This window comes from Poecilia reticulata, linkage group LG17, assembly GCF_000633615.1.
Source record: "Poecilia reticulata strain Guanapo linkage group LG17, Guppy_female_1.0+MT, whole genome shotgun sequence".
NCBI lineage: Eukaryota > Metazoa > Chordata > Actinopteri > Cyprinodontiformes > Poeciliidae > Poecilia > Poecilia reticulata.
In genome coordinates, this window is record NC_024347.1 from 12982852 (window position 1) to 13007206 (window position 24355).

General features: G+C 40.5%; 2 protein-coding genes across 6 annotated transcripts; one reads left to right on the plus strand and one right to left on the minus strand.

The window, feature by feature from the left end:
• Positions 1-2946: 2946 nt before the first annotated feature.
• aknad1 (AKNA domain containing 1) lies at positions 2947-13146 on the minus strand. 2 transcript variants are annotated; one of them, XM_008433738.2, is made up of 22 exons: positions 12717-13146; positions 11123-11332; positions 9457-10523; positions 9271-9345; positions 9096-9186; positions 8176-8327; positions 8044-8103; positions 7749-7882; positions 7472-7658; positions 6569-6750; positions 6084-6188; positions 5773-5917; positions 5501-5595; positions 5232-5407; positions 5055-5157; positions 4795-4968; positions 4551-4651; positions 4351-4449; positions 4176-4229; positions 3910-4006; positions 3343-3502; positions 2947-3249 (listed from the first exon to the last, which is right to left on the minus strand). In XM_008433738.2, the coding sequence occupies exons 2-22, from the start codon at positions 11319-11321 to the stop codon at positions 3079-3081; spliced, it is 3627 nt and encodes a 1208-aa protein (XP_008431960.1). In that variant the 5' UTR covers positions 11322-11332; positions 12717-13146; the 3' UTR covers positions 2947-3078. The 2 variants fall into 2 exon arrangements, with proteins under 2 accessions (XP_008431960.1, XP_017165631.1); XM_017310142.1 differs by lacking the exon at positions 12717-13146 and adding an exon at positions 12651-12665.
• Positions 13147-13235: 89 nt separating this feature from the next.
• gpsm2 (G protein signaling modulator 2) lies at positions 13236-24132 on the plus strand. 4 transcript variants are annotated; one of them, XM_008433740.1, is made up of 16 exons: positions 13236-13456; positions 14369-14407; positions 15862-16225; positions 19110-19331; positions 19414-19549; positions 19672-19811; positions 19906-20029; positions 20140-20255; positions 20750-20905; positions 20986-21094; positions 21902-22031; positions 22819-22895; positions 22982-23170; positions 23256-23415; positions 23504-23694; positions 23926-24132. In XM_008433740.1, exons 3-16 carry the CDS (start codon positions 16161-16163, stop codon positions 24088-24090), a joined length of 1980 nt encoding a protein of 659 aa, XP_008431962.1. In that variant the 5' UTR covers positions 13236-13456; positions 14369-14407; positions 15862-16160; the 3' UTR covers positions 24091-24132. The 4 variants fall into 4 exon arrangements, with proteins under 4 accessions (XP_008431962.1, XP_008431964.1, XP_017165632.1 ...); XM_008433742.1 differs by lacking the exon at positions 15862-16225 and having other exon boundaries at positions 13237-13456; XM_017310143.1 differs by lacking the exons at positions 13236-13456; positions 14369-14407 and having other exon boundaries at positions 15764-16225.
• The last annotated feature ends 223 nt before the right edge of the window (positions 24133-24355 follow it).

A 24355-nucleotide genomic window follows, 5' to 3' on the forward strand; every position in this document is an offset into this window, starting at 1 on the left:
GCTGTGAATCTTTTGTTTCCCCCAAAGAAACATTTAGGTCCACTGAAGGAAGAGATAAGCTTAGACAAGAGATGACCCATATGTGCTTCTTATGTGTCTGGAAGGAAACTGAAATGATCTTCTTGGCAACATTTTGATTCCTCCGGTTCGCTCACTTGGTTCCTGGCTCTGAGCAATCAAAGGTTTTTCTTTAGGTTGTTGGTCTGTATATAATGTTACTTTTATTTTACCAATAAATGTAAACATTTTAGTTCAAAAGAATATGGAAATTTAAACACATTGAGGTTATGTACAGGGTGTCTACTTCATAGTAAAAACATATATAGGAAAAGAAAATGTTACAGAACTCTAAATCCTCTGGGCCTTTGTCCAGAAATATTCCCAAAAGAGGATGAGTATCTGTAATGAAGGTGTATTCAGTGAACTGGGTGGGGGAGTCCCATAGGACCGGCTCTGAAAAACACACTGAGCAAAAAATGTTACAAGTAGAAGGCTCATCAAATTGCTTCGTCAAAATTGATTCTACTGTGAAAAAGTATTGTCTATAAAATTTAACAGCAAAGCAGAGGCAAGATCTGTTATTTATTGAGGTTATCAGAGGTTGAATTTTGGCATGTTCTGGATCGGCTTCCTACTGTATAACTTCAGCATGTTTATGAACTGAAACATTACTGACATTCCTGTTCAGTATTTTGTGTTAAAGACCCAATTTTATGGTTCCATTAAATACAAGTAATTCAGACTTGGGAGCAGCAAGGCAACCCAGACTATCACTAGAACTTTGTTTGAATGTTGGTGTGATGTTCTTTTTCCAGAATGCCATGCAACTTTTAAACCAGACATTATGAAACACACACCATCTAAAAGGGTAAAGTGAGACAGCCTTTTGTGACCAGTTTTGTGTTTTTGGCCATCTAGAACGGTCATTGGGAAAGAGACGGGTTCACTCTAGATTTGATGATTTAGCAAGGGGGGAGTTTATGTTTTCAGGTAAAATGTAAGCAATTAAATCTTAATTTGAGTAACTTTTTAATGTTTATTAAGGTTATCTTTGATGATATTAAATTTGGTTTGAACATTGGTGTTGCTGCTTAGCTTATAAGTTGTTACTATTAGCATAGCAGATGGTGGTGTTAGCTATTGTTAGCTAGGTTGTAGTAGGCCTATAGTCAATCATGTTAATGTTAGCTCACATGCTAATGTTAGCTAACAGTGTATGCTAAAGTGCAGGCTTAAAATAATGGCTGATATGCAGAAGTAGAGAAAACATTTTAGCAGTGATTCACAAAATGGCGGTTGTGCCCTGACTGTGGTTTTTCAAAGTATTTGAAATGATCTTAAAAAGTTTTTATAGAAAGAGTTTTGAAAGCCTGCTTGTTGCAGGAAATAAAAGTATTATAATCAAACTGATTTGAAAAATAATTAGTTTCTGATACAGTAAGGTCTTGTTTACCTCACCCTTTTAGGATGTTTCATCAATGATATATAATCTTTTTTGTTATATATTTTTTGGCTCGGATTATGCTTTTTCTCTGCACAAATATACACAAATGTGCTGCAAAGCTCCACCTTTTACAGCCCCGGTTGGTTCCTTCAGTCTTTCGTGTTGAAGGGCCTTTATGTCTAATCAGACCTCTCTAATGTAAGTAAATAACAGAAACCCAAAGCATTTGCTACTATTTTTACTAATTTCTTGAAGTGCCTGCAGGTTAATGAACATGGAGAACATCACCTGCTCCTGGGAAGGTATGAGCAGATAGTTTAGGAATGCTGCTTCTTGTTTCTTTTCTTTTCTGATGTCTTTTTGTAGAACAGAGAAACTCAACACAGTAGTTGACTGCAAGCAGCCCAGCACCAGCAGGCTCCGGCTGTGAAAAAAAAAAAAAAAAAAAAAGCAGGCCCACTATGAATTACTCAACTGAAACTTAGAAAGACGACACTGAGTCAGGTGTATCTAGAGCCCAGCAGGGATGGGCATTAGTGGCATCAGATGTGAGGATTTGCTAAAAGGATAGGAGCTGATATGCAGTCAAGGTAAAGGCAGATGGTTTTTTCCTGAAACACAATATCAGCAAAATGACCCAGATTTAATCCGATTTAATTGTATCTTCTGCCTGTGGCTGAAGATACTGATATGCAAACAGGAGACATATAGCCATTATAAGGTTTTATGCAACTCCGCTGTATGGACAATCGAGCGACATCACAATATATGTAAAGTTTATTCTAAGATTGTAAGAAATTGTTATGAGTTGAAATATCAAGACACATTTACAAACTGCAGAACATATAGGTTAATAAATACATCTTTCTGAGTAATAAATATGAAGCACACGTTACATAAAAACTCACATTGGTTTACATGTAAACAAACTGATGTCCAAAAAGAAGAAATCAATTTCCCCCAGAAATGTGTAAAATGAAATATTTCTGACTTTTCTGACATTTATAAATATGTACTGTTTAAAGAAGAAAACAATAAACTGAAGCATTTTCACAAAAAACCCATCAAAACAGTTTCTTTTAGATGCTTGTTACATGAGACTGCGATATTAAGGCCCAAACATACCACAATCTATAACATAGTTTATTAAATAAATATTCATACATATGAAAGTTTAAATAAAACTGTGATAAATATATTTAAGAAATTAAAAATTAACACTTACACAAATCTCTATTAAAACAAAGTTGAAAACTTAAATGAATAAACTGATAAATTAAACTGAAACTCACCAAGTTAAAAATGATATAATTAGTTGTTTGATGGGTTAACCTGCATAGAAGTTTAACTAATCTATAAGTTGACCATGTGCTGTCTGCAACACAGGAGGGCTATTGAAAAAGTTTACAAATATAGAACATGCAGTTTTTAACATGAAGTAAATTTAAATTTGTACGTAATATTTGTGTTTCTTTTGAAAATAAATAACTGAAACATTTAAATAATTTTAAAGAATGTATTTTTGTATTTAACATTTCATATTCTTGGTTTAATGTCTCATTTATTTACTGAATTGTGGAACTTAAGGATCCCCATACAATGTATTACAGAAGATCAGTGAAATGTGATAACATTTAGGGAGTGTGGTGTTTTCTGCCCTCTAGTGGTTGCGTGTTGTAAAGTTTCTTGTGCAGCTGTGCCTTGGCTAAGTCGGCAGACAGCTTCCTGGCCATACGATCTGTGGTCCATTTCATGATGCGAGCAACTTCAATGGCCTGGTCCAAAGTCCTGTTCATGTCTTCCTCCTGAACGCAGAACATCTTACGTTACTCAAAAAACTATGAAAAATGGATAATGAATAAATGTTGACATCAGCATTAAAGCTTTGAGCCTTTGACCTTTTTGCCCCTGTGTCTGCTGGTCGCCCTGGGAGGAACAGAGACTGGAGACAGAGTCTGCTGAAAATACACGTTGCTGGGCAGAAGTGCAGAGTCTGACTGAGTGGAGTGTTTTCTGTGACAGGATGTGGACAGCAGCTGCGGCTCTCTCACTTTATAGCTGCATTATAAGGCAGAAATTAGAGATTAGTAGGGCTATTCAAGATTCATAAAAATCTCATTTTAAAACTTTCCAGACTGAAACGCAGAAATCTTACTTGCAGCTTTTCAAATATTATTGATATATGAGTATAAAACATGCAGGTTAATTTATAAATCATCAAGCAACATGACATTGAAGTTGGCATGGCATTGGAATAAACCTACACTTGCTCAGTTTCAAAATCAAAGACGCTGACTGGATTATCATCCATTAAATACATTTAATTTGGTTCTGTCAATAAATTAAAATTGTCCCACTCCTTAAAACAATCATATGTTGTGCTGCTATCATCAGCTATGATTGCTGATGATAGCAAATGTTTCCTGGCAATTATTGTTTGAAGGTTTGAGGTGAGACGCGTGTACCTGGCTGGCAGGCTGCAGGAGGAGCCATAGTTGACCTGAAGGAGGGGCTTCTGGAGAGAGGGAGACCACCTCTCCTTGGAGGTAAAACTCTTGATGGCTGCCCATCACAGAAACAAAGTGCTAATTAATAATTGAGCTGTACTGTACATTTATATTGCACAACTTACAGTGTTATGTTTCAGATTGTCAGGCATACTGTTAAATTCTTCTTGGTTATAGATAAATTAAATAGATAAAACTGAAATTATTTCACTTCAAATATTCACCTTGTGGCCTTTGCTTCACACGGCGCTCATTCTTTGCTCTTAAACCGGAGATTCCTGCAGTACGGAAACATGTTCTTAAGTTTAATCTCTTTAGACATAAAGCAGTAAAATGTAAAAAAACAACAACAAACAAAACAAAAAAACAATTGTCAGCATGCACTCTGCAGTGATCAACCTCTTGTGTGCTGGAGTTTATCAGATGTGGAACAAACTCCTCCCACAGGTGAATCAGGGAATTGCGACATTATCTCAGAGCAGCTCCCACCACCGCTGTCTGTGCTCATAACCCAAAGCAAATATATACTAAGTTTGATTGATTAATTGATTAAAATCATCTTTAAGAAAAGGACAAAACGTAAAGTTCTGGCAGACCACCTTTGCTCTTGCTTCGTTCCATGTCTGAGGAAATCCAGTCGTCTATTCTCTCCAGACTGGACGTGAGGTTACTCCTCCCTCTGCTGCTCGACTTCCCTAAACTAGACAAACAAAGATCTAATCAGAGGAACATAATAGGACTTTACAGGAAATACACAGAATATTTTATTCACGGGAAGTCACAGAAACACATTTCAACAACTCCTATTCTTCTATTTACTGAAAGGGAAGATTTGGGGCTCACTTTTTTGAAGCTGGTGTGTGAGTTTGGATGTTATATTTGTGGTCTGAATCCTCCTGTCTGTATTTTGAAGTGAGGTAGTCCATCCTCTGTGCTAAGTGGGGCAGCTGTACCAGCCCCTGCTCCAGGTCCTTCTTTAACTTCGATACCTCTGTCTGCAAGGCCAGGATGGCCTCGCTGGATGCACATATGAACAGAATAAAAGACGTCAGATTATATCTTTCCATATGTCTACCACTAAGATTAGCTCCATGCACACTGACCTGTTGCAAGAACAGGAGCAAAGAGGGGCGTGTTTGTCTACAGCGTTCATGGAGGTCCTGAAAGCCGGTTCAGGTATGTGGGCAGGACGTATGTGGTCAGTCCCTGTTTGTGCAGAAATAAATGTTGCAGGACTGATCAGACCAAACGGTGAAACAAGTGAGGGAGGCTTGACTTACGCTCCTTGGTGGTGCTCTTCACCCACAACTCCACTGCAGCAGCTGCTGCTGCTTCACAGTGCAGCGTTTGGATGGATGAGTTGGTAGCCACGGCGACTGTGTGGATCGTCGTCTCCAGCTCGGAGCAGGAAGCTTCACTGTCTGAGTTGTTTAGGTCGTCACACTTGGAGTGAATGCTGGAAAAGAAAGGAGCAGATTTCAGGTTCCCCTGTTATCTGTGGACAGAAGCTGCAGAGCAATCCGAAAAACCTGGGAATGGTTTTCCTGACCTTCCTGTCAGGACGTTTGGTTGAAATGCTTCAGTGACTGACTGATTCAGATAGGAGCTTCCAAATCCACTGTCTGTCTCTGGACTAGATATCCGCTGCAACTCAAACAACAAATGCATACTCATCATCAGCATGAGTGTCTTATATTTTGGGGGTTTTAACAATTTGGATTAGATTTGAACAATTAATGGTTCCAGCTGTACCTGAACCAACAGCAGATCAGGAAAAATACTGATTATCCAGAAGAGACTTAATGTTTAAATGTGACTGACCTGTGACAGACAGGAGGYGTTGACCGCGGGCTGTGAGACGCTGCGGCTGTCCGAGTCTCTGGGAGGATGAGAAGAACAGGAGCGCGCCGCTGCCAGACTCACACAATAACCCAGATCACATTCACTGCTCGTATTCAAGTCAGAGCTGCAACAGAGACACAGAGAAAAAAAATGAGACTCAAGACTTTAGTGTGAGTCAGTAAAAAGCATCATGTCGATTGTAGAAAATCAGATCCAGCTCTGAGAAATGGTAACATGCTCTTTTTTTCCACAGGAATCAGCTCAAACCTGCCACTCTTAGCAGTAAATACCTGTCAGGGGTCCACAGAGGCAGAGTTACCCGGTAAGTTAAAATTGTCTCCTGCTCATCTTCTGGTGTCTGACAGTGCAGTCCGTTTACTGAGCCCAGCAGGCCGCTGAAACAGGACGGAGAAAACAACCTGAACACACACCGGTCCAAACAGTCTGTTCCGTCTGCACAGAGGAACCTGAAACCAGCACTGAACCTGAAACACTATCTGCCTGAAGGAAGGCCGAGAACGTGCCTTTTTTATGAGCACTATCACACAATAAATAAAGCAACACTCAGAGCATCAATAGATGGAAACAAAATCTTTTTTTTTTTACTCAAACTGTATAATTTCAATTACTTTTTAGACATACAGTTTTGCCTCAAACACAGAATATTTACTATAAACAAAACAAATATTAAAAGAAAAAGGGAACATTTGGGAAGTCAAATTTGAATAAAAAAAAAATACATCAGTATGCCGAGAAAAAGATTAATTATTCATACTGGGAATTGCTGATGGGCTGCTTGGCGGTTTCCTTTAAAGGGTCAGCGGTCCTGATCTCCCGGCTTTGGTTAAATCCACCATCGACATGGATTTCTGTGGAGTCTTCAACTTCTCTTTGGTTATTTTGGTCTTTCTGTGCATCCTCTTTGTAACTCTCAGTGAAAAAGCCTGCAATTTCCCCCTGAAAAACAAAACCCAGTTACATCGTATTTGCACGCTTAATAAAAAATAATATTTCCACCTCTTTAAAATGAGCCAGAAGATGGCAGTGTTTCTGTTTTGGCTTACTTGGGATAAAGGAATTGTACTCCTTTATCTCTTTATTTGTTATTTTTTGATGACAGTTTAGGATAGAAAACTTTACATCAGCTTCTTTCTGACAACAGGACAGTGTTGTGAACAGCATGCAACTAAATATTTTATTGACATAATGTGATGAAATTCTTTAAAGACTACCATTCAACCCAAACAAAGCTAAAAATAATTTTTACATGTATGCTGTAAAGACTGATGAATTGAAACCATTATGTAATGAGTTGTTGGTTTCTATTCTGTTGCAAATAACCTGCCTTTTATCAACACATAATCAGATTGTAACTGAGGCAGACTGAAGTTATACTGAATACCTGATCAGCATCTGGTCTTTTAAGTTATCAGATTAAATTAATATGTTTTTAGCAAGAGAAAAAAAATGTTTTGATCAAATCAAGGTCTCAATCTCTTCTTTTAAAGGACTGGTATCAGAGTTTGGTACTAACTAATTTGTTGAACTTTACAACGTTCAGTGCAAAGCGCCAAATTTATGTTCTGGATGTTCTATATGCAGAAGATTAACTTGAACCACCATACAAACTAAAATGACATGTCTAAATAACTTGAAGGAAAATGTATGCGTTTGTTACCTCATGCAGGGAAGGTGTAGGTGGAGGCGAACTTGTGTGAAAGAAAAGTGAACCAGGTTTCTCATGCAGCGACGTGGGAGTGGAGGACGAGTGGGGTGGAGAAATCTGTTCATACGTGTTTCTGTCAATGACCTCCTTTATGTCCTCTAGGTGCATCCCTATCCTGAATATGTCTCCCTCTACCAGTCTACACACAGAACAATGCATGCACGAAAAATGTAACGCAAGTACAGATAATCTGAGATTCGATCGGTAGCAACAATAAGATCTACTGAACCTGTCGGGGTCAAAGGTGCCAGTGTTTCTGGACAGACCCATGTAGTTCTGCATCTCYAGAGCTCTGTGCTCGTCCTTCTTACTGATGTATTTCCTTTCAAGCTCATCCTGCGCCTCCATCATGCTCCTCAGTATCTAACAAAAGACAAATTTTGCATTCACTCATAAAAAAGACAGGGGGGAAAAAAAACATGTATTTTTTTTTTAAAAAAKAAAGAAAAAAAATATGAATATATATTTTAAAGATAAAATATAGCTAAATAAAATTTGTTTCTGAGGATTCAAACATCCCTTACCATTTGTTGCTCAGGTGTGCTTACAGCCATATTAGTAACATTACATTTGAATTCTTCAACCTGAAAACATGAGGCTTGTTAAGCGGTTTCAGAACAGAACAGTGTGAGGAACCACATTCAAACTTACAGTACCTTCTGCATAAACTGGATGATGATCTCGCTCAGCTCAGCAGTTAATCTCTCACCATCACTAAGATTATCCTGATGCTGGTTTGATAAAACTCTGGTTGCTTCCTTAACTATTGAGCGCTGAGTCGATTCACTCTCTTTCTCAATAAGGTTTTCTGTAAAAACACCAACACAGAATTGATACAAGAAAGGTCATATATAACACTTGCAGTAGCAAAACGTATTCGTACCTTAAGACATTTTGTGCTTTCACAAATTTCAATATCTTTATTAGGATTTTGTGTGATGGAAAGAAGTACCTAACATAATACCTAACATTAAATTAGGATTACAACGTGATGTACAAATGATTAAAATACAAAAACTGCAAAGACTAAGCCTTGAACATCTAACGCATTACTGTTTAATCTTTGTATTTTAGGCGACASAGCAAATGTGAAATAAGTTGTTCTGATCAGATGAAACTAAAACTAAAGTTTTGGACCTAGAAACAAAATGCTTTGTGGCAAAAAACAACAACAAAAATAAAAACTAACAGTATATCACCATGAAAACACCATTCTCATTGTGGTGGTGGCAGAAGGCTGTTCTAGAAAGACTGTTTTATTCTTAAACATGTCTGATAACCACCAGGTCGTTTTCGTCACTTTGAGGTGCCTAATGTCGTCAATCTAGGCACCTTTCTTACAGAAAGGTCAATCTACAGACCTTTCTGTAAAGTCTGTAGACTTTACAGAAAGGAACTTTAAATACTTTTTCTAGGTGAAAATGAAAAAGTTGCAGTTCACATTTAGGAAGATTACGTTTTGCCAAATTTTTGCATAGAGACTTTTCACATTGATACATTTTTTTCTCTTTATTTGAACAAAGACAAATGCTTTGTGAAACATCCACAGTTTCAGGTGTCAGACACAGAACCGTACCTGACAGCGGAAGGGAAGAAACCAAGTATTTGGGATGAGTCTCTACACCAAACTTTAGCTGCTTCTCAACTTCATCTGAGTGTGGATGAATCTGTAAAGCATAACCAATAATTAGTAGCACGACTAGCACGGATTATTTAAAAATCAGTGTTATGCCAAACTGGTTTTAGCTTACATTTGGTTTTGGTGCCGTTACTTCTATAAGGTTCACTGAATCTACATATCTGGTCAGTAATTTGTCATATTCAGTCTAAAAATTCAAACATAGTTAGTTAGACAGGCAGCCAACAAACACAACAGTGTTACTCTATGAGGAAATATGAAGCTTTAAGGAATTGATGCATAATGAGATGAATGCTACCGTCAGGTGATGCGCCATTGATGGTGGTGTCTGGTTTTTACTGTCTTCGAAGACGTAGGGCATCTCTGATAGTGGGATGGAGTCCTCCAGGACTCTGCTGATCACCTCTAACATACCAGGAGAAGACTGGGCTCTGTGAATGGTGTTCGGTTTTGGCGGAACTGGTCTCACAGGTCCACTTGGAGTCTTAGGGATTTTTACTTTTGGGGCCACCTTGGAGAAATCTGGGAGAGGGTAATGAACTTGTCCCTGGCCGTACTTCATCTCACAGAAGGATCTAGTGCGAATGAGAGGGACTCTCTGATTCCAATCATCCTCTCTTGTCTTGTTCTGCTCGGTTTCATTTGCAGAGTCATCCCCTCTGTTCTGGTTCACACTTCCTGAGCTGGACACATTTTCCTCAGTTGCAGCTGAAGCAAAATTATCAGTTTTCCTTTCAGTTTTTTCTTCTAAACTTTCATTCTTTGATCCTTTGTGACTCATTTCCAGAGTGTTTTCAGTTTTACAGCAGTAATTTTCTGGTGTGCTGGTTGTTGCAGCCACGCTAAACACAGAGTCGTCCACGCTTTCCAGCAGAGACACCTCCGGCAAGGTCTCTGCCTCAATCAGCCTTTCYGGTCCGAGCAACTCCTCCTGAGAGAAGTGTCGCAGCAACACATGGGTAATGTCTGTAGGAAGAGCAACCTCAATTTGATTGGTAGCGTTAAGAGACTCCGCAGGTTTAGTGTTGGTATTCTTATCTTTCTCGAGCAGACCAGGAGAATCTGGGCTTCCATGAACAGTTTCTCCTCCGTCAGAGTTTCCAGAAGAACTAGATGTTTGGTTTAAGTGCGAGCTTCTGAGATCCTCRTCATAAGGCAGATCTTCCTGATCCTCATCACTGGTGTCTTGTCCTGGGTCTGCAATCCCCGGTTTGGAGGGTGGCTCAYCGCGAGTGGTGTTGGGTCTTTGGGCTGACAGATGCAACGTAATGCTTTTATTTTTGTTTTCGACAGCATTTACACTATTACTGCTGTCAACACTGCTCTCTGAGGAGGACTCTTCTAAAGCTGACAGCTCTGCACTTCCTGAAAATAAAATAAGAACACAGAAATGGCATTAAAATCTAAATAAAGAATAACGACCAAAACATTAAACATTACAGTAAGAAAAAGTACATATTATTCATAATCCATTAAAATTTTGAACAAATATTAATACCACCTGAATTTGTTACAACAGCAAACTTTTATATATTTTATCAAGATCTTCTGTGATAGAACCTAAATCAAAGTAAAAATCTCTGGCAGGTCTTGGGAAAAAATGCAATAGACATAATAGACTGGCTATAAGAAAATAAAACTGAGGCACATTCCAACAAATGTGTGAAATAMAAGGTAGCTCTACAAAGCACTGACTCAGAGCGATGTTTTCACATTATAGTTTAACAAAAATGTTAAGACTGTGTATTATGTTCCTTCTATTTCATCTGTTGCCATATTACTGAAAAGTCAATGAAATACCTTAAAATCTGTGGTTGTAATGTGAGAAAATAMGGCGCTGCATGTTTGTYAAACTACATGCAGCCAAATTCATGGATGAAATGKTTGCTATAACAGTTCATTCATTTCAGCTGTTTTGTATRTCTTAGCAAAGTAGAGACTGGGAAAACAAATAGTTGACTTACCACTGAGGTGAATGCTTGCTTCGGAGGCAGCTGATTCTGCTCGGGACACGTGTAATGCTAAAGAGCTCTCTAGATCGCTCAGGTGAATACTTTCATCCTCACTGAGCTCAACTAAGATGCTCTGCTGGATGTGCCTCTCCCACAGCACAGTGGGTTTGTCCTCCTCCTGAACGTCCTCATCCTCAGAGTCCCCCTCCATCAGGCTTTTTTCTGCAATGAAAAGRAWTGTGACTCAGCTTCTTCTYGCCTGTGYTTTTTTTACAGGAAAGAAAAGATGGGCATGCAACACCTGTTCATCCCTTAGCAACACAGGCTGTGAACTGACAACATTGGATGAAAATGTCTTAAGGGTGTCAATTATTCAGGATACAACACTCAAGCCACTCAAGCTTTGTGTGGCTTGACTGTCCAAAGTTATGAGAAAACCGCCAACTGAGATACAGCACCAATCACCTGGTCAAGTTTGTGAGAGAAAAAAATTATTTGGGTCTCATTTTCCCCAAAAAACAAACAAAAAAACAAACAAAAAACATATTTACAGAAAGGAAGGGAATTCATTAGCCAGTTGGTTGTGAGTATCTATATTTGAGTTCCTGTCTTTGATGCATAACACCAACAAACTAAACAACAGCTGCATTTATACATTGCATTGGAACTTCACTGTACACAACAGGAAGAGTGTACATCYCATACTTTAGTGAATGCAACTAGGCTAATCCTTTATTTTCTCTTTACTTCCACCTCCTCTTATATGGGCTGATTCAATCAGCTCATATAAAAACTGAAACAGCATCTTCCTGTTCCCCCTCCCTATAAGCTTATGGATGTATGTACTGGCCTCTGTGYTGGTTCCAACAKCTTCATACRCTARGGTGTATTATTATTTTATTCTTGTTATTTAAATGCATCAAATCTAACAAATCCCAATATTTTCTGTTAATAAATGCACTAACCTATAGCATGCACCTTAATTCCTATTTTTTAAGTTTAGCAAACTAAAAATAAGGTAGCATAGGTTTGACACATATGCTTTCTTCAATTTCTTACTTTTATGAAAGAACCTGGAGTTCATTTTTTCTATTTTATGTAAAAATCTGAATTGACTGGTCAGGTCAGACCTTAAAAAAWWTTTTTTTWAATGAATTTGTTGAGGAAATTCCTTATTTGTTGTATGTTTGTTTTGATTTCTACTGAGAATCTTGAGAACAAACATCATCCAGTGTTACATGTCAAAAATATTGTTTAACTGATTTAACATTCTTATGCCCAGTAACCTTTAAAAATGTAGACACATCAAGTGCTGCTTCATCTGCAAATGAAAAAATGACTCAACTTTATTAATATCCTCTGGACAAGAAAAACTTAATCTTGTATTCCACATTAAAATGAGAAATAAAAAAATTAAATGAGAACTATATTTGCCAGAATAGTTCAGTATTATTTAAATAACATTAGAAACAGAGAGAATTCAGAAAAGCAAAATGTTAAACTTGCATGCTTATTGAAAGGAGCACAAGCATACACATACAGGTGCTAAACTAGCCTCTGTCCGACATTTTCCATCTGTTTTCTTTTGGTGGTGCTGGTAACTCACTGTGGTCATGGGCTGCTCCTTCTCCAGTGTGGTTGAGTAACACTTGCTCCTACTCTTAAAACCTGCTGCAGTGTTCGCTCCCTTCTTCCTTGTCATATAACTTCTTGTATWKGTTGAGTTTCTGTGGTATCATTAATTATGTAGCTCACACGGCAACGTTGACCGTCTGGGCCAGGAGGAACAGAAGCTGGGTCTGGTTGCTATTAGTAACACTGGTGAAACTTCGTCTAACATTCTGCTGACTATTAAGTTGTGAGTTTTAGCAAGCTGGGGGTGTTTTGAACCGTTGACATTGTTACATTATCCACACAAATATCTTCGTTACCGTGAACTTATCGTCTACATTATAAACAAGACAATATTTGTCAAAAAAAACCCTGAAGTACAAGGCGTGTCAAAACTGACACTTAGCTGATTAGCACACGTCATATCTTTTCTATTCAAATCTATTGGTCCAATGACTGTTGTTAGGGGCGTGGCTATCTTTGAATTCCACRTTCTGATTGGTTACTTCAAGAAAACATACAACACTATCAATATAGCTACAATGATTTCTTTAAACTGGAGGTTTACCGAAGTTTTGGCAAAGTTATAGAATAATGTTGCATTTGATTGTATTCGTTACACTTTATTCCTTACGRTAAAGACATTGGATTTTAAGCAGTTCGACGTTGTAATTTTGTGAGAAATTACAGAAAAGAACAAGAGAAGTCACCATTGTTCGAGCTGGATCGTTTAACGTAAGTGTAGCGGCTAACGTGGCTAACCTGTAGCTGTAACGGGATGAGTGAACTAAATGCGATATTTGCCCACAAACTCAACTTTTACTTGACGTGAAGAGAGACAGAGCACTTCGCAGTGAAAGCTTGACGTTTACTATATGCTTCTAAGTCCAGAGAAATAACTTTGAATGATACTGGTATTTTTTTTCAGACGCATGCATGTTAGATAAAGCAAAGTTTAAAAGTTGAGTAGTTTGCACTTTGTAAATAAACCTGCATACCCGGTTTAAAAAAAATGACACCGCTGTTTTTTATTGCSAGGCCCCAGTTATATTTCGCATCATGTCACGCTTGTAATACAGTTATAAAAGCATGGACAGACAACGATTTAATCTGAMCATACAAGTAAATACTCAGGTTACTGGTTATCCAGCTATTCACTGCCTGACAGGTTGTGTAAAGCAGATCATGTAATATCTATTTTAGTTGTTTAGTTTTAGTTAAACTAACTACCCTTGTGAAAAAACATTTGCAATTGCTGTTTTTTAACATACTTAAATACGTAATTCAATAGAATGTGCAGCACAACACAATCAAACCAAAATAACTAAGTGACTGGTGGTTTGTGGGTATTGATTTATTGGAATCATACAGTCACAAATTCTTGCAGCGCAGCATTAGGAGAATATACAATATAGAAAAATACTCTGAATTGTCTGCAGTCAATTGGTTGATGGTTACAGTATGAAATGTTTCATGGCAGACAGCTCTTTTTAGTACATAAAAAAGTTTGGTACATCACACCCTACAAGGGAACAAATCCTGTGTTATTTTACCTCTGGGGATAAAAGTTCAAAATCCTGTGGAGGAGGGKATGATGTAAAGGTTTGTTAGATGCTAAGRTAATCGTGGTCTTATTTTTCCTTCCAGGTTTTCCAGATTTCCTGTCCCTGTGCGGAAGAATTACCGGTCAGTACCCTTGAACTAGCTGAGTTATTTCTGTCTTTTGTTTTGATGCAGGCGTAGGCTCACAGTGTAATAGCCGTGTACCCATATTTAGATTTGGTTGTCCGAGGCAGTAATTTTAGTGCTTTGAGGCCCGAAGAAAATAGGCCACAACTATCTCAACTACCATGTTTTCAAAATGTAATGACATCTGTCTCATGTCTTTAAAAAGACTTAGTCCTTATCTCCCATAAGGCCATTATTATTAGAGCTTTTTTTTTCTCCTTTTTATGAACATTTACTCAGGTGTTATTTGTTCTGGTTAAAGCAAAGTTAAAAGAGCAAGAAAGAAACACACCCAGTTGGCACATAAATACAGCTGAGGTTGGCTCATCCAATGACAGGCACTTCTAATAATGTGTGGGAACATGTTCTGCAAAATCCCGAGAATTAACTCCTGTTATGACCATTCATATAGCGGCAGGAGTAACGGGATGACCAAACTGATCATTTGGACGCCACTCATAGCCAAGGAGTCTTGTAGCTGGAATTATAGCGAAAGTTGGTCCTATAAAGGATTTATGGGRTTGAATACAAATCCAGACCACACTTTTTAAGATTTATATTTTAGAATAATAATATAACCTATGTGTAGCTTTTCTTTCACTTCAGACCTGCGCAATCTGTCAGTTAAAATGAAATACTTTACAGTTTATTTCAACAGAAGGTTCAATGGTTTAAAAACTTTAGCAGGATGCTGGAAAATAAATKTATTATCTCCTTTGTTTAGCAGTTTCTTAATACCTAAACCTGAAAATTTAGCCCATTTAGTAAATAACCTGTCTGCTCCATTTCTCGGTGTGTGTGTATGCAGCATGTGTGTGTGCGTGTGTGTGTGTATGCAGAGGGGTGGGGCACTATGGTTTAAACCGGGGGGAAGCATTTGATGGTGGCTTATATGACCTCATGGAGAACTTAGGTAATGGCTGGCTTGGTTCTTTACTTTATGCAGTGACTYTTTGGWTCTTCTCTTCTTCTGTGGTGGATGACKTTTTGGGTTTGAATGTTTTGCTTTTTACAGTTTTCCATGCAACAGGTTCCTAGATGCTCTTTCTTTCTTTTTTTTTCTTTTTTTTTTGACACTGCATTGGTATTTTTTCCTCCATTCTGCTTGCAAGCAGTGCATGCTGAGACATTTGCAGCTTTGTCACCTTGGTGCAACTTTAGAGCTCTCTCTTTCACACACACACACGCATACACACACACATGCACACGCACGCAGTCCAATCTTGGATGAACTGAGTCACTGTCTTTTAGACTGACAGCTCAGCTTGAACTGGCCCCATCCTTGTTTTTATCCCGCCCCACTCTGTCTCCCTTCCTGCCTGCCCCACTTGTGCACGCTGCTGTTTGGTTGGTGTTGCCATGGAAGCGCCAGAAAGAGGCTTCACATACAGCATCTTGTGTTCTCTTCACAGAGAGGCAGTGACGCAAAACACACAATATAYGAAAGCAGCTGTGTGGGACTCGCTCTCAGGACTCTTCGGCTCTAGCACTCATGATTTGCACTCAGCAGAGCGATAGTTGCAGATTTTGTCAGAGTTGGTGACTCCCCCCCCGGRCCCCCCAACTCTTTTTGACCTCGACTTTTTTGTTTGTTTGTTTGTTTGTGTTGCTTTACCTTTTCTTTTTTTTCTATCCGACTTGTTTCATTTTTTTAATCGCAACCATTTTTTCGGGAACGAAGCTTGGATTTTCCCTCATATTATGYACTACGATGGATACCGGCRGTTCAGTGGTTAGCATGCGAACTGAGGAGCAGCCCTTTCATGTCCGCTACAGGTAGGAAGTTTACGTCTCTTACCTAAAGTTCAGTCAGTGTTGGAAGGCTGAAGAAGTTTCTGAGCTTCTTCAGCCTTCCAATGTGGCTGTGTTTTAGGTTATTTGTAGAAAACTAAACTTCTTTAACCACACAGATCTGCCTTGTAACTTGCTGATGATGTGCTACTGTTTACAATGTAAGAATAGAAGCTAAAGTTGAATTTGAGCTTGGAAAACCTGTCTGCGACCTTGACACAAAGCACATGAGCTTATCAAACAAACCTCCTGTCCCTGCGAACTCAGGAAAATGGCTCCTGCGGCAGGTGTGTCCTGCTCCTGCCTGGTGTAAATATTTAAAAAGCCCTGAAAAATTAATCCCAGCTTGCTTTGTGTGTGCCCACATGTATGTCCAGTTTGTCTGGACAGGGGACACCTACGCCCAGCCGTCATTGGGGGTGGGAGGGCTGACTTCTCCAAACCGGACGGTTAACGTCAGTGAATTGATTCCATTAGACCAYGGAGCAGAGTCTGACAGCTCTAATCAAGCTACTTAGCGTTCTCCAGCTCCATAATCGGTCAGCTGCATACTTCACAGACGTAATCTCAGGTGACCAGGTCGCCGGGAGACAGAACACGCCAAGGAAAGACGGGCAGATTAGCCGAGAAAGTGCTGATGGAGCGAGTTCCTCGCGGCCGTGCAGTGGAAGTTAATGCTGTGACAATATCCCAGGCGTCTCCTTGAACTTTTTTCCCTGGGCTCTGATATCTCCATGACGTCAGATGGCTAATGCGTTTGATCTTACCGCTTATTTTTAACCTTTTTTTTTTTTTAATGCAAATGAGCAATAAACATGTTTTTTAATCAAGTGTTTTTGATGAAAGCCGGTCGGTAGATCCAGGGTAAAGAAAGGTTGTCCATGCGTCAGAAAAAGACAAGGAGCTGCTGTGTGGAAGTGCCGTTTCCTTTCCAGGGGAAATCCTCAGCAGATGCCACTCAGGTGTTCCATGTGCCGCTGCTGTTGTTGCTGTAAGGCACGGAAAGCCGGCAGGTAGGCTGCCGTTTTCCACAGCTGTAGAGTCTAATGGTGTAATGCGTAGGGTTAGTTGTAAACAAAGGCATTCTCCTCTCATTTAAGGATTAAGACTGCTGAGCTGAGCTTTGACTGTTCAGGATATCGTCTTTGCTTTTGTTGCCAAATTACAGCCTGCCTGACGGTGAGAGAAGTTACTGTGATTGGCGATCTGCGTCAGCACAGAGGAACATCGCAGCTCGTATAAAAGCCATAASATCTTCTGAGGATCCCAGTCCTTCGTCTGTTTTTTTTACATTTTTATTTCATTTTTTTCTTTGAGGTTTTTAAGTAACGACTGGGTGTGTTCAAGAGGGGAAATAAACTTCTACAACACAAGCTGGGCGGGTTTCAAAAAGCTAATCTTTTCCCAACAACAAAAATATTATTGTTGGGAAAACAATGTTTTGTATTATTGTGACTAGTTTTGTTTTGGTTGCTTTAGCCAGCAATCAYCAAGTTGCATATAAGAATATAGGTCCATTGTTTTTCTTTCTATGGAGGAAAAAAAAAAACATATTCAGTATCTTTAAAAATCCAAAATAATGACTGATTCAGGTCACAGCACATATTCATGCTTTCTTAATGGCCGAATAAAGAGGAATAAATTGTGATCTGGTCTTTGTGATGGCCACTCTTCGAAATCCTTGACCCACTTACCTAATTCATCAGGTTAGTTCTGGTTTGGAAGATTAATTTGAGTCCAAGCTTTCACCTCTGCTTGATTTGATATTTTTCCATATATTTTCTTTTCCCTTGCGGCCCCATTTRTTCTGTGAATCAGACCGCAGGACATGTCTTCAAAAATGTAGTTCTACATGTATCCTTGGTTTTTCTGTTGCTGTTTTMAACCCATGGCGATTCAGGCCTCATTTCTCTGTAAGTGAGRATGCTCTCTTACCAGCTTCAGCCATCAGCTTCACAGGGTCTTTTGCTTTTGTTCTGTGTTTGATTTGCACATTTTGCACCCAAAACACATTGATCTCTGGAAAACGGATTCCATCGAAGCGGTGTGATAGTTGGACAACTCAGTGAAGTTCGTACTTTTTACATAATTGTGAACATTTAGCCTTCATGCATTAGAGAATTGTATCCAAGGATGAACYGGGACTTGTGGAGGTCCGCTTTTCTCTTCCTGATAYCTTGGCTGATTTCTTTTACAAATCCTTGACAACGTGACCTCGGCTCTATCCTGTAGTAATCCTACATATGTGAACTTATGAGTTYGAAGAAAGTATTGAAACATTCTCTCATCATTCCAACATTTGGCTAGTAAAAATAATTCTGCTGTTCTTAACAAAGCRAAAACAGGAAGTGAGCAGGAAAAATTTTATCTCTCTTTTTTTATGCAGTTTATGTAAACATCTRGTTTCAGCTCGTAAGRCATGTTTGACTTTTAGTTCCTATTTCAGAAAAGTTTCCAGATATAAGAAAATGTTGTAGGATTTTGAGTTTTTGCTGTGAGAAAGACTTTGTTTGGGGGGGGGGCGTCCGAACGGATGTGAGACCCACCATAATAAACAAGCTTCATTTGGAGCCATTGTTTTCTGTAGATGGAAGGAAGCGGCTCTGAAAAACTCCCCGATGAAAAGCCCTTCGCTTTGAACGAATGTTTGTTTCCCTGCTGCGCGGAGAAGCTGACAGTTTGATGTTAGAGTTCAGCCACAAAAGTCCTGCTTTTTTTCCCCCCCCGTACAGTCAACACTTTTTTTTAATGAGATTCTACCGAGTTAAATCTCTTTACATATTTTTAATTTAAGGCTAGACCAGATTACACAGACATTGGAGAGTTTTTTTTTCTTTTTTATATATTTTTGTCGCCTTTTCTTCTGTAGGATGGAGGTATCCTGCCTGGAGCTGGCGTTGGAAGGGGAGCGGCTCTGTAAGGTGGGCGACTACAGAGCGGGCGTCTCCTTTTTCGAAGCCGCGATCCAGGTGGGCACAGAGGACCTGCAGGTGCTCAGCGCCATCTACAGCCAGCTGGGTAACGCCTACTTCCATCTGCACGACTACGCCAAGGCTCTGGAGTTCCACCGACACGATCTCACCCTGACGAGGTTGGACGCACTTTCGACAAGATACCGACTACCCTTTAAATAYGCACTATTATTTACTGACCTGAAGTTACGCGTTTTTTAGAACCATTGGCGATCTGCTTGGAGAAGCTAAAGCCAGCGGAAACCTCGGCAACACGTTGAAAGTGCTGGGTCGGTTCGACGAGGCTGTGGTTTGCTGTCAGAGGCACTTGGACATAGCGAGGGACATAAACGACAAGGTGAGAAACCCGTTCAAACCCGTCATTACGACCCGTCGCATCCAAATGTTTTAGAGTTCTTGTTCTGGCTTTGGAAGAAATTGCACGCCTCACCCTGGGCATGTTTCCTTGGYTCTCGTCAGATCGGGCAGGCGCGAGCGCTCTACAATTTTGGCAATGTGTACCACGCCAAAGGCAAAAGTATTTGTTGGAGCGGGGCTGAGCCTGGAGATTTCCCAGAAGAAGTCATGACTGCGTTGAAGAAAGCAGCCGAGTTCTACGAGTAAGAAATTGGTTCTTCTACGAGTCACAGTTCCACGTATTCCAGCAACACAGTCCATCTATCTAAACTGAATTTGTTTGTTGTGAATCTTCAGAGCGAACCTGGCGATAGTGAAGGAGCTCGGGGATCGGGCTGCTCAGGGTCGAACTTATGGTAACCTCGGCAACACGCACTACCTGCTGGGAAACTTTGGCAAAGCTGTGGCCTCTCATGAACAGGTGGGAGGGGAAACTCTGACGACCCTCTCTCTCTCTCTCTCTCTCTCTCTCAATTTATGTCTTATCGTGAGCATTGATGGTGACTGAAATACTTTCTGCTGTGCTTTCAGCGTCTGCTGATAGCGAAGGAGTTTGGCGATCGATCAGCAGAACGACGGGCTTACTGTAACCTGGGAAACGCTTTCATCTTTCTGGGGGAGTTTGAAGTGGCAGCTGAGCATTACAAGTAAGCCCCGTCCCGTACACGGACGTAAAACTTACAAAGCATTATCACTATAACTAAAACTAGAAGAGACGTGGCTCAAAAGTGAAAATGCACAACGCACTTCTCAGATTTTTATTTACTGGAGAAATAAATAAAAATCTGATTTACCTATGCATATTTTTCTTCCACTACTCTGCATGTAAAATACATTGAGTGTAAAGATGTAAAACAAAGTTCTACTTAAGTTAAGTGTCGCAGCGATGCTACAAAACGTCCCTCGCCGTGAACACGATGGGTCACAATCAGCATCTGTTTTTCCTGTTCTGTCCAAGCTGCTCTAAGCTTTTCTCTGTGAATGAAACGGCATTCACATCTAAAACGAGGACGTCTCCTCCGTATTGCGGTGATATGCATTGTTCCTCGATCGATGCTTCCCCGAAGATTTAGAGCTTTTGATGTTGAAAGGAACCGTAAAACGACCTCAGACTGAAGCGGCTTGTCCTTTCGTTTGCCAGGAGGTCGCTGCAGCTGGCGAGGCAGCTGAAGGACCGAGCCGTGGAGGCACAGGCCTGCTACAGTCTGGGGAACACCTACACACTACTGCAGGACTATGAGAGAGCCATAGACTACCACCTGAAACACCTCATCATAGCTCAGGACCTCAACGACCGGTACGAACACACTGTGTGTGTGCCTTGTCTTGGTCTGTAAATAGATTTATGCGCTTACTTTTATTTAATCTTTTTTGTAGGATTGGCGAGGGTCGAGCATGCTGGAGTCTTGGCAATGCCCACACTGCACTGGGGAACCACGACCAGGCCATGCACTTTGCTGAGAAGCATCTTGAGATCTGCAAAGAGGTGCTTCACAGAACCGAAGCAGTGGAACAGACAGGGCTTCTGCACGTTTTAATGGTCTTCATGTTAAGTTTAGGCCGCAAAGCAGCAGTAGGTAACGTTTATATATAAGAAAAGAAACAACCAATCTGAGCCAGGAGGTGGGTTTTAGCGTTGTTAATCACTCTTGTGTACGCTGTTGCTCACAACCTCCCTGGATGCTCTCTGCTACGCCACAGCTCCTGCAAGCATTCAGGCTAGTTAGCATGTACCGACGATGGCGGATAAATGGTTTTCCTGCTACGGTAAGCTATGCTAATGTTTTTCTACCATTAACATAGCTGCAGTGCATACATCAGCATGATTGACAGTGCTAAGACCCTCCTGGCCCTGATTGGTTGTTTCTGACCAAGCCGTGAACTTCTGAAGATGGCGGCAGGACAATAGGAAGTAGGGTTTCACAGACTGAGCCTCCTGTCATGTCATGACATCGTAACAGTTCTAATATGTGAAAAACTTCTACAAAACCATTAYAAACTGCAGCTTTWAAAAGTCGTAAAGACGTCCAGATTTTCCATAATAGGTCTTTAATTGACGTTTCAATTWGCACATTTGTTAATTTCTTCTATTATATTTAGCTTGACAGAAGGGATTTTTAATAGTTAGAGATTGTTTCAAGTAACCTTAGTGAARCTGTGCTTTTAGAAGAAAATCACTGAAYTTGAAAATAAAAAAAAAAACTTGCAGAAACCAGAGAGTAGTTTGGTTTTTATTTTACAAAATTTGACCCTCCCTGGGCTCACCTGGCCGGTGTTTTCTGCTTCCTTCCAGACTGGAGACAGGAGCGGGGAGCTGACCGCTCGTATGAACGTCTCGGATCTCCAGACGGTTTTGGGTCTGAGCTACAGCACAAACAACTCCACGCTGTCGGAAAACAAGGAGATAGACTACAACCTGCATGGTAAAAACCCCCAAAATCACAGTTCTTCATTTCTTAAMGGGACAGTGTAGGARTTCAAAGTTCATAAGTGGTAAATAGCCAACCTGCAGCTAGTTCCGTTTAGTTTCAGGCCAGACGAGTTGATCCCAGAAGCTGAAGCTGACATTTGTCTGAGATGAGCTGACGTTTTTACAGGAGCCTTTTAAAGGACGTCGACTCTGCCTCAGGCTTTTACTCGCTTTGAAGTTTATAATTATCTACGTGAGAAAKAGAGGTGCTGAGCGCTCTCCSCGCATGAAACGCGGACTGAGAACCGAGCATATGAAGTGCTTTCAGTCTGAGTAATTGAAAACACTTTTCAGTTAACAGCAAGACAGTGTAAAATACAACAAATTATCATGCCTTCCACACCAGGTTGCTTCTGTGCTGTGACTAGAACCTTTTCGTTAATAACTCACTGTCTCCAACCTTTTTTTTTTTTTTTTTTCTCGGCCTAAAAAACCCCTATAAAATTCAAATGAAACTTGCAGCCTACATGTCTGAATAGCATTTACATAAACCGCTGTGACGTTGTTTCGAGAGGGGATCCRTTTTAAGAAGGTAGAAGTTCATTTTGGTCTCAGACTAGCTGCTGGCTTCAGCATCTAGTACCAACTAAGCTGGATTTATACTCTGTAAAAATGCTAGAAGAGTCACCCGCTGCAGGTAAGATATTTACTGCTATTTTTACAGAACCTCGATCAGAAGGTCCTGGACTGTCCATCAAGGTCATTTCTGTTTTYGTTCATGTTACGTTGACGTTTCGCAGGAGCAAAGCCCAGGATGAGCAGACGACACAGCATGGAGAACCTCGAGCTGGTGAAGCTCACACCGGACAAGATGAATGTGAGACAGAAATGGGATCGACTGCAAGTTTTTGTTTCCGTCAGCTACATTTCAATGTTGCTAATCACTTTAGTTGTGTTTTGAAGGGTCAGAAGTGGAGCAGCGACATMCTGACCAAGCAGTCCAARCCGTCGCTAGCCAAGAGCTCCTCCAAGCTGTTCTTTGTCAGCCGCCTGCGGGGGAAGAAGTACAAGATTGGGGGCTCCACCAAGGTCCTCCAGGACACCAGCAACACCCTGGACCCAAGTCAGACGTCCACACAGGCACCACAGAAAGTATGCAGTACAGGATTCATTTCATCATCATCAAACCCAATCGGTTCTTTTCTGTTTGTAACTTCTTGTTTTCTTTGCAAACCAGCGACTCTCTCCTGAAATGCTTGGAGATGAAGGCTTCTTTGACCTCYTGAGCCGTTTCCAGAGCAACCGCATGGACGACCAGCGCTGCTCCGTCCAGGACAGAGGCAGCAGGTTGTCGTTAAACAGCGGGCCGGATTCGCCCCCCAGAACCATCAGGAAATGTGGGTCAATGTAGTCGGTGAAGACAAAATTGAGMAAATYCTCAGAGTGATGCTTCRTGTGTATTCATCCTTGTTTTTTAATCTGCAGCCGTTTCAGAGTCTGTGAACGTAGCGGGATCGTCTGGCAGACGGCTGGAGGAATCRGCGGCCGCCGGGGGAAGCCTGCCAGGTCTGAGACTAAATCAGAGCAGCAACCAGGCCGTGTTGAACCACCTGATGGCCAACGCTGACGACGCAGAGCCTGATGAGGATTTCTTTGACATGCTCGTCAAATGCCAGGTGATTATTTAGATCTCAAAGTTCATTCTGGGCTTTTATTTTTACTCAAAGTTCTGGCTTACCACAAAGTCTAAAGTGCTGAAGTGTTAAGTCACTCTGGAAATGGAGACATCAGAATTAACTCCCCTGGATTTTTATTTTTAACGGCCATTGATTACCATGACATTGTTGCTTGATCGGCCAGCAGACTTGCCTMCCCAAACCTAAAATGTCAAACTTCTGTACCCCCAGGGTTCCCGCTTGGACGACCAGCGCTGCGCCCCTCCCCCGCCTCCGGTCCGAGGACCGACTGTCCCCGACGAGGACTTCTTCAGCCTCATCATGCGCTCTCAGGCCAAACGAATGGACGAGCAACGGGTCACGTTGCCTTCTGCAGCCAGATCCAGCTCAGACTAAACCAAGCACTAAAAAGGGACAATAAAACCCCCCAAAAATCTATTTTTTTATTTTTATTTTTTAAATCTCATGAAGTTGTGAACTACGACGTGACTAACTCAAAGTATAACTCTTTTGTGTCGTTACATTTGTCCTTTTGGAYGAAACAAAGCACTGTAAACATTGTACAGAATAAGGAAGAAATCTCAACTTGTTTCGCAAAACTTGCACACCAACCATTTCAGCTGTAGCTTTAGGGACTCCTTTTTTTGTTGTTTCGAATGGC